Source organism: Bos mutus, chromosome 7 (genome assembly GCF_027580195.1).
Source record: "Bos mutus isolate GX-2022 chromosome 7, NWIPB_WYAK_1.1, whole genome shotgun sequence".
Classification (NCBI taxonomy): Eukaryota; Metazoa; Chordata; class Mammalia; order Artiodactyla; family Bovidae; genus Bos; species Bos mutus.
The window spans coordinates 82,686,187-82,697,063 of NC_091623.1; the positions used below are offsets into that span (position 1 = coordinate 82,686,187).

General features: G+C 38.2%; 1 protein-coding gene across 1 annotated transcript; it reads left to right on the forward strand.

Annotated features, from left to right (window-relative positions):
• Positions 1 to 252: 252 nt before the first annotated feature.
• On the forward strand, positions 253 to 1,698 carry LOC102282166 (olfactory receptor 2L8). The gene has a single exon (XM_005892749.2). It carries the CDS (start codon positions 311 to 313, stop codon positions 1,244 to 1,246), a length of 936 nt encoding a protein of 311 aa, XP_005892811.2. The 5' UTR covers positions 253 to 310; the 3' UTR covers positions 1,247 to 1,698.
• Positions 1,699 to 10,877: the final 9,179 nt, after the last annotated feature.

Below are 10,877 nucleotides of genomic sequence, written 5' to 3' on the forward strand. Positions count from 1 at the left end.
AAGAAAAAGCAAAGAGAGAGGAAAAAATAAAGAATAGAAAGAGGAAAACAAGATGAATCTTAGCGAGGTGAAGAGGAACTAAATTTGATCATTTTTTATAATATTCTTCATTTAACACACTTTTAGGCAATTGCTCAACAAAATGTAGTTAAATACTTCTGATGAGTTAATAGCACATATTGTGAAAGTCCAAATGGGAGGAAAGATATAAAATTTTAGATCCACATATTGATATAAGACATGTACTGAGTGTTCATTGTTCTAATCCATTTGATTTGTTCCCCAGCCCTGTTATATTTCTTTTAGAGGCATGGTGGGTGGGAATGCGTCATCAGTAACTGATTTCATCCTTGTGGGACTCTTTCCTGAGTTTCAGCATTCCATTGTTCTCAACTTCGTGGTCATTTTCATCTACATCCTTGCTTTCCTGGGAAACTTACTTCTCATTGTCTTGATTTGGGGGGACTCTCGGCTCCATACACCCATGTACATTCTCCTCAGTCAACTCTCCCTCATTGACTTGACATTAACTTCCACCATTGTTCCGAAGACAGCCTCTAACTTTTTCACAGGGAAAAGGACCATATCATGGATTGGCTGTGGAACACAGAGTTTCTTCTTCCTGATGTTGGGAATGTCAGAATGCCTCATCTTGACTCTCATGGCTTATGACCGCTACGTGGCTGTCTGCATCCCACTGCGTTATCTCACCATCATGAGCCCCAGGTTCTGTCTGCACATGGTTGCTGGATGTTGGATTGGAGGCTCCATAAGTTCATTTATCCATACAGTCTACCCTATGCATTTTCCCATCTGTGGGTCAAGGGAGATCCACCATTTCTTCTGTGAGGTCCCAGTCCTCATTAAGCTTTCCTGTGAAGACACTTCAGTGTATCAGTTAGTGGTGGTGGTCACAAGCATTGTACTGCTTGTTGTGCCTTTCAGTCTCATCATAGCTTCCTATACACTCATCTTCCTCACTGTCCTGCGTATGAACTCTGTCAAGGGCAGGAAAAAAGCCCTGGCCACCTGCTCTTCCCACCTAACTGTGGTAAGTCTCTTCTTCGGCCCAAACATATTCATCTACATGACTTTCACTTCCTCACATAGTCCAGAGCAGGACCAGGCTCTCTCTCTTTTCAGCAACATCCTCACTCCCATGCTGAACCCCCTTATCTACAGCCTGAGGAATAAGGAGGTGGTGGCAGCTCTCATGAAGTTGGTGGGGAGATGTGGGGTATCTTAGTAGATAAGGAATACTTCTCAGTTGTGGAAAGAACATGCTTGTGACCATGGACTAAACTACAGTTCAGAGTTTAAATCCCAAGGTGTTGCATGGTTCAGGAAACCAGGGTGATTGCGACCCTATGTAAATAAAACTTTTCACGTGTGATTTCCAGGTTTCTAATGGAGGTCCTTAATTTTTCACTGGGGCATTATCATGTAAGGAGAAATTTAAGAAAATTAGTTTACCTGTTAAATTAAATATTATTTGAAATCTTTGAAGTTATTAGAAATTTTTTCTAATAAAATATAAATTCACTATGGACCTCAAGATGAACTAAAATTCCATGAGTTGGCTTACTATTAAAATTAACAGATAAGTTGAAATACAATAAATAAAAATTATTTTAAATGAACCAGGTTTAGGTGCATTCCAAAGTTTAATATTAAAATAAACTGGTATCTTTTATAATACAAGATGCTAAGGAAAGGTGCATTTTAAACTATGAGATAATGAGATAAAGTCATTTAAATATGTATTAGGTGTTATAAGCTCATACCCTACTGTGAAAGTGAAAGTGAGGTCACTCAGTCGTGTCCGACTCTTTGTGACCCCATGGACTGTAGCCTACCAGGCTCCTCAGTCCATGGAATTTTCCAGGCAACAGTCATGGGTTGCCCTTCTCCAAGGGATCTTCTGTATCAAATATCTTATTGCATAGTTGACTCATAATTAGTTATTAAAATCACAATAAATAAATGGATACAAATTCCATACTGTAATTTAAAAGAGAAGAATAATACCTGTAAGTAATGTACTGAACAATTGGGGGAAATTATGAGATGTTGCCCTTCTGCTGTTTTCTCTCCCAACATTTTTCCCTTCTCTTGAATGAAACCTCAGGAACTCTCCAGAGTTGATTTGCTTCCCCTTAGACAGTGAGCAGTCGGACACGACTGAGTGACTTCACTTTCACTTTTCACTTTCACACATTGGAGAAGGAAATGGCAACCACTCCAGTGTTCTTGCCTGGAGAATCCCAGGGAAAGGGGAGCCTGGTGGGCTGCCGTCTATGGAGTCACACAGAGTCAGACACGACTGAAGTGACTTAGCAGCAGTAGCAGCAGCAGCAGACAGTGAGAATTCCTTGTTCATTTTAAGCTACAAGAGTAGCCTAAATTTAATAACTTTAGTAAATTTTCTTGAGATATGTTTCTATATTTCAAGAAAATACCTTCTAGAACTAACACCCAAAAAAATGTCCTTTTCTTCATAGGGGACTAGAATGCAAAAGCAAAAAGTCAAGAGATACTTGGAGTAACAGGCAAGTTTGGCTTTAGTGTACAAAATTAAGCAGGGCAAAGACTAACAAAGATTTTCCAAGAGAACACACTGGTCATAGCAAACATCCTCTTCCAACAACACAAAAGACAACTATACACATGGACATCACCAGATGATCAATACCAAAATCAGATTGATTATATTCTTTGTGACTGAAGAAGGAAGAGTTCTATACAGTCAGGAAAAACAAGACCTGGAGCTGACTGGGGCTCTTATCATGAATTCTGTATTGCAAAATTTAAACTTAAATTAAAGAAAATAGGGAAAACCACTAGGCCATTCAGATATGACCTAAATCAAATTCCTTATGATTATGCTGTGGAAGTGACAAATACATTCAGGGGATTAGATCTGATAGACAGGGTGCCTGAAGAACTATGGGTGGAGGTTTGTGACATTGTAGAGGAGGCAGTGATCAAGACCACCCCTAAGAAAAAGAAATGCAAAAGGCAAAATGGTTGTCTGAGGAGGACTTACAAACAGCTGAAAAAAGAAAAGAAGCTAAAGGCAAAGGAGAAAGGGAAAGATATACCCATCTGAATGCAGAGTTCCAAAGAATAACAAGGAAAGATAGGAAAGTCTTCTTAAGTGAACAAGACAAAGAAATAGAGGAAAATAATAGAATGGGAAAGGCTAGAGATATCTTCAAGAAAATCAGAGATACCAATGGAACATTTCATACAATGATGGGCACAATAGTGGACAGAAACAATATGGACTTAACAGAAGCAGGAGATATTAAGAAGATGTGACCAGAATACATAGAACAGTACAAAAAAGCTCTTAATGACCATGATGGTGTGATCATTCACCTAGAGCCAGACATCCTGGAGTGTGAAGGCAAGTGGGCCATAGGGAAGTATTACTATGAACAAAGCTATTGGATGTGATGAAATTTCAGCTGAGCTATTTCAAATCCTAAAAGATGATGCTGTTAAAGTGCTGCACTCATTATGCCAGCAAATTTGGAAATCTCAGCAGCTGCCACAGGACTGGAAAAGGTCAGTTTTCATTGCACTCCCAAAAAAAGCAATGACAAAGAATGTTCAAACTGCTGCACAATTGCACTCAATTCACATGCTAGCAAGGTAATGCTCAAAATCTTTCAAGCTAGATTTCAAAAACACATGAACTGAGAACTTCCAGATGGATTTAGAAAAGGCTGAGGAACTAGATATCAAATTGCCAAAATCTGCTGGATCATAGAAAAAGCAAGGGTATTCCAGCAAAACATCTACTTTTGCTTCATTGACTACACTAAAGCCTTTGACTATGTGGATCACAACAAACTGTGGAAAATTCTTAAAGAAATGAGAATACCAGACCACATTACTTGCCTCCTGAGAAACCTGTAGGCAGGACAAGAAGCAATAGTTAGAACCAGACATTGAACAATGAGCTGGTTCAAATTGAGAGAGGAGTAGGTCAAGGCTGATTACTGTCACCCTGCTTATTTAACTTATATGCAGAATATATCATGCAAATACCAGGCTGGATGAAACACAAGCTGGAAAGAAGATTTCAAGGAGAAATATCAACAACTTCATATATACAGATGACACCACCCTAATGGCAGAAAGTGAAGAGGAACTAAAGAGCCTCTTGATGAAGGTGAAAGAGGAGAGTGAAAAAGCTGGCTTAAAACTTCAACATTTGAAAAACTAAGATCATGGCATCTGATCTCATCATTTCATGGCATATAGATGGGGAAAAATGGAAACAGTGGCAGATTTTATTTTCTTGGGCTCCAAAATCACTGTGGAAGGTGACTGCAGCCATGAAATTAAAAGAAACTTGCTTCTTGTAAGAAAAGCTATGACAAAACTAGACACCGTATTTAAAAGCAAATACATCACTTTGCCGACAAAGGTCTGTCTGTCTAGTCAAAGCTACAGTTTTTCCAGTAGTCATGTACAGATGTGAGAGCTGTACCATAAAGAAGGCTGAGCGCTGAGTAATTGATCCATTTGAACTGTGGTGTTGGAGAAGCCTCTTGAGAGTCCCTTGGACTGCAAAGAAATGAAACCAGTCATTGTAAAGAAAATTAACCCTGAATATTCATTGGAAAAACTGATGCTGAAGCTGAAGCTCCAATACTTTGGCCACCTGATGAAAAGAGCTGACTCATTGGAAAATACCCTGATGCTGGGAAAGACTGAGGGCAAGAGAGAAGAGCGTGACAACGGATAAGATGGTTGAATGGTATCACTGACTCAATGGATGTAAGTTTGAACAAACTACAAGAGATAGGGAAGGATGGGGAAGTGTGTTGTGAATATATATATGTATGTTCAACAAAAAGGAAATGTCTATGTGTGTTTCAATATACCATATGGTAAATCACTAGAATTTATCCCATTAAAGGGATAAATCAGGAATTTTAAATAACAGGAGAAAATAAACATTCAGTTCAGTCACTCAATCATGTCTGACTCTTTGCGACCCCATGAAACACAGCACACCAGGCCTCCCTGTCCATCACCAGCTCCCAGAGTTCACCCAAACCCATGTCCATTGAGTTGGTGATGCTATCCAACCATCTCATCCTCTGTTATCCCCTTCTCCTCCTGCTCTCAATCTTTCCCAGCACCAAGGTCTTTTCAAATGAGTCAGCTCTTCCCATCAGGTGGCCAAAGTATTGGAGTTTCAGCTTCAACATCAGTCCTTCCAATGAACACCCAGGACTGATCTTTAGGATGGACTGGTTGGATCTCCTTGCAGACCAAGAGACTCTCAAGAGTCTTCTCCAACAACACAGTTGAAAAGCATCAATTCTTCGGCACTCAGCTTTCTTTATAGTCCAAATCTCACATCCATACATGACCACTGGAAAAACCATAGCCTTGACTAGACGGACCTTTGTTGACAGAGTAATGTCTCTGCTTTCTAATAGGCTATCTAGGTTGATCATAACTTTCCTTCCAAGGAGCAAGCATCTTTTAATTTCATGGCTGCAATCACCATCTGCAGTGATTTTGGAGCCCAGAAAAATAAAGTCAGCCACTGTTTCCACTGTTTCCCCATCTATTTCCCATGAAGTGATGGGACTGGATGCCATGATCTTAGTTTTCTGAATGTTGAGCTTTAAGCCAACTTTTTCACTCTCCTCTTTCACTTTCATCAAGAGGCTTTTTAGTTCCTCTTCACTTTCTGCCATAAGGGTGGTGTCATCTACATATCTGAGGTTATTGATATTTCTCCCAGCAATCTTGATTCCAGCTTGTGCTTCTTCCAGCCCAGCATTTCTCATGATGTACTTACTCTGCATATAAGTTAAATAAGCAGGGTGACAGTATACAGCTTTAATGTACTCCTTTTCCTATTTCCAATCAGTTGTTCCATGTCCAATTCTGTTGCTTCCTGACCTGCATACAGGTTTCTCAAGAGGCAGGTCAGGTGGTCTGGTATTCCAATCTCTTTGTTAAAGGAAGAAACAAGTTGAAAAATTGTGATTACAGTCTAATTTTGCTCAGATGGTAAAGAATCTGCCTGCAATGCGGGAGACCTGTGTTCGATCCCTGGGTTGGGAAGATCCCCTGGAGGAGAACATGGCAACCCACTCCAGTATTCTTGCCTGGAAAATCCCCATGGACAGAGGAGCCTGGTGAACTACAGTCCACAGGGTTGCAAAGAGTCGGACACAACTGAGCTCTCCTCACCCTGGTTGTAATTATGTATTAAACCAGTGGGATTCATGGAGTGCAGAAAGAAAACACCTTTACTCTCCTGCTTTCCCTGGTCTACATGTACACGCAGTATGGTCTCTCTGGTCCGGCTTTGGCCTGGTCCCAGATAACCATTTCCATCTTATAGGGACTGCTGCTGGTCCTGTTTCACTTGGTTGGTCTGAAGGACCCAGATTTTAATGGACCATTTCAGGTGCAATGTCACTGAGTGTTCCGTGGTCATTGTGTCCTATCTCTTCTAGGGCCCAGAAACATGCCAATAATTTTGTTTTTTAAAAGTTTAAATTGAGGTATAATTAACATATAACATTATATTAGTTCAACATATACAAGATAGTATTTTCATATACATACATATTATAAAATGTTCTCCACGGTATGTCTAGTTAACATAGACTTTTCATTGTAACTGATAAGGGAATATCATGCATGCTGCTTGTAGATGCTAAGTTGTTTCAGTCTTATCCGACTCTTTGCAACACTATTGACTATAGCTCGCCAAGCTCCTCTGTCCTTTGGATTCTCCAGGCAAGAATATTGGAGTGAGTTGCCATGCCCTCCTCCAGGGGATCTTCCTGGACCAGGGATCGAATCCACATCTCCTGCATTGGCAGGCAGGCTCTTTACCACCTGTGCTACCTGGGAAGCCATCAGTGAAGTTACAAGTAGAAATTTGTTCTTATGATGAGAACTTTTAAGACTTACTCTCTTAACAGTTTTTAAGTATATCTTATAGTATTATTAACTATTGTCATCATACTGTACATTACATCCCCATGACTTACTTATTTGATAACTGGGAGTTTGTATCTCTTGATCACCTTCACCCATTTCACCCACTGCCAACTCCTGCCTCTGGTAACCACCAATCTCTTCTCAGCATTTGTTTTCTTTTTTTAACTTTTAGATCTCATATAAAAGTGAGATCATATAGTACTTGTCTTTGTCTGTATGATTTATTTTACTTACCACAGTGTCTTCATAGTCCACTCATGTGGTATAAAATGTTAGAATTTTCTTTATTTTTTGACTGAATAATATATTTATATATATATATATTTCCTAATCATCAACGGACAAATATGTTGTTTCAAAGTCTTGACTGTTGTAAATAATGATGCAGATATATTTTTGAGATAGTACTTTTTATTTCTTTCAGATAAATACCCTGAAGTGGAAGTACTGGATCATACATATGGTAGTTTTACTTTTAAGTTTTTGAGGAAATGTTTTACTGTTTTCCATAGCGGATGTGCCAGTTTACATTCCACCAAAGGCCACAAGTGTTCCCCTTGCTCCCTATCCTCACCTGCAGTTGTTGTTTCTTGTTTTTGATGTCAGCCGTTCTAACAGGTGTCATGTGACATCATTATGGCTTTGATTTGAAATTCTTGAATGATTATTGAAGGTGAGCATGTTGGCTATCTGTATGGATTCCTTGGAAAATGTCTATTCAGATCCTCTGATTATTTTTTAAGTACTATTGTTTGTGTTTTCACTATTGACTCATATGAGTTTTTAACAAAACATTTGAGACACTAATTCTGTATCAAATATGTGATTTTCAAATATTTTATCCCATTTGGAAGATTGCTTTTACATTTTGTTGATGGTTTTCCTTGCTGTGCAGAGTTTTTATTTTTTTTATTTTCTAAGTAGCCCCACTTGTTTATTTTTGTTTCTATTGTCTTTGCTTTTAGTGTCTTACTGCCTTTGTTTCCTTCTAGGATTCTTTTGGTTTCAAATCTTATGTTCCATCTTTAATCTATTTTAAGATAACGTTTGTGTATGAGATAGGATATCGCTCCAGATTCATTCTTTTGCATGTAGCTACATAGTGTTCCCAACCTTTTTTTGAAAAAACAAATTTTTCTCATTGAATATTCTTGGCTCCATTTTAGTATATTCATTGACCACATATATGTGGGTTTATTTCTTGGACCTCTATTTTGTTCAGTTTATTTGTGTGTCTGTTTTTATGCCAATAGCATATCATTTGTTGATTGGTATACCTTGCCATATAGTTTGAAATCAGGGAGCATAATGCCACCAGCTTTTTTCTTTCTCAGGAGTGCTTTAGCTATTTGGGGTCTTTTGTAGTTTCATACAAACTATAGAATTGTTTATTTCTTTAAATTGAGTACTGAAGAAGATTTCAGGAAATCTATAGGCTGTTTTGGGTAGTTTCTATATTTGAACATCAATTCATCCTACCTGTGTGCATGGAATATCTTTCCACTTATTTGGGCCTCTCATTTCTTTCATTAATTTCATATAGTTTTCAGTACATATCTTTAAATTCCTTGGTTAAATTTATTACTGGATATTTATTCTCATTGATGTAATTATAAACAAGATTGTTTTGTTAGTTTATCTATGTGTGCACAAAAGCACAGCTGATTTTTCCATGTTGCTTTTGTACCCTGCAGCATTACTGAATTTGTAACTATTTTTAATAAACGTTTTAAATTGAAATATAGTTGATAATATTATTGTTGTTGCCGTTCAGTTGCTAAGTCATGTCTGACTCCTTGAGACCCCATGAACTGCAGTACGCCAGGCTTCCTGGTCCTTTACTATCTACCAGAGTTTGTTCAAACTCATGTCCAGTTGAGTTAGTGATGCCATCCAGCCATCTCATCCTCTGTCACCCCCTTCTCCTCTTGCCTTCAATCTTTCCCAGCATCAGGGTCTTTTCAAATGAGTCAGCTATTCAAATCAAGTGGCTAAAGTACCAGAGCTTCAGCTTCAGCACTGGTCCTTCCAGTAAATATTCAGGGTTAATTTCTTTTATGATTGACTGATTTGATCTCCTTACTATCCAAGAAATTCTCCAGAGTCTTTTCCAGCACAACAGTATTGATTCTAGTCTAGTTAACATAGGCTTTTCATTGTAATTTATAAGGAAATTACATGTGTGCTTCTTTCATATTCCCGCCTCCGTCCTGGCTCTCAGAATGTATGTGATTTTGTGTGTACCATGTTGTTGTTGTTCAGTCACTCAGTCATGTCCAACTCTTTGTGACCCTATGGACTACAGCATCCCAATCTCCCCTATCCTTCACCACCTCTTGGAGCTTGCTCAAACTCATGTCCATTGAGTCAGAGAGGCCATCCAAACATCTCATCCTCTGTCATCCCCTTCTCCTCCTGCTTTCAATCTTTTCCAGCATCAGGGTCTTTTCTAATGAGTCAGCTCTTCACATCATGTGGCCAAAGTATTGGAGCTTCAACATCAGTCCTTTCAATAAATATTCAAGGTTGATTTCCTTTAGGACTAACTGGTTTCATCTCTTTGCAGTCCAAGGGATGCTCAAGAGTCTTCTCCAAGGTGTCCCAAAAGAAAGAAAGAAAGGGCATGAGAAGATACTTGAGGAGATAATAGTTGAAAACTTCCCTAAAATAGGAAAGGAAATAGCCACCCAAGTCCAAGAAACCCAGAGTCCCAAACAGGATAAACCCAAGGCAAAACACAAGACAGATGTTAATCAACTAACAAAAATTAAACACAAAGAATTAAACACAAAAATTAAACACAAAGAATAAATATCAAAAGCAGCAAGGGAAAAGCAACAAATAATACACAAGGGGATTCCTCATAAGGATGACAATTGATCTTTCAATTGAAACTCTTCAGGCCAGAAGGGAATGGCAGAATATACTTAAACTGATGAAAGAGGAAAACCTACAACCAGTATTACTCTATTCAGCAAGAATATCATTCATATATGAAGGAGAAATCAAAACCTTTACAGACAAGCAAAAGCTGAGAGAATTCAGAACCACCAAATCAGCTCTTCAACAAATGCTGAAGGATCTTTTCTAGATAGGAAACACAGAAAAGGTTTATAAAAATGAACCCAAAACAACAAAGTAAATAGTAACAGGATCATACTTATCAATATTATCTTAAATGTAAATGGGTTAAATGCTCCAACCAAAAGACAAAGACTGACCAAATGGATACAAAAATAAGACCCCTATATATGCTGTCTACAAGAGACCCACCTCAAATATAGGGACACATACAGACTGAAAATCAGGGGCTGGAAAAAGATATCTCATGAAAATGGAGACCAAAAGAAAGCAGGACTAGCAATACTCATATCAGATAAAATAGACTTTGAAATAAAGACCATGATAAGAGACATAGGACACTACATAATGATCAAGGGATCAATCCAAGAAGAAGATAAATAATTATAAATATACATGCACCTAACATTAGGAGCACCTCCATACATAAGGCAAATGCTAACAAGTAGGAAAGAGGACATTAAGAGTAACACAATAATAGTGGAGGACTTTAATACCCCACTCACACCTATGAATAGGTCAACCAAACAGAAAATTAGCAGGGAAACACAAGTTTTAAAGGATACAATGGACCAGTTAGACCTAATTTATATCTATAGGGCATTTCACCAAAAAAACAATGTATTTCACTTTTTTCTCAAGTGCACATGAAACATTATCCAGGATAGATCACATCCTGGGTCACAAATCTAGGCTTGGTAAATTTTTAAAAATTGAAATCATTTCAAGCATCTTTTCTGATCACAGTGCCAGATATCAACTACAGAGAAAAAAACTATAAAAAACAGAAACATATGGAGGCTAAC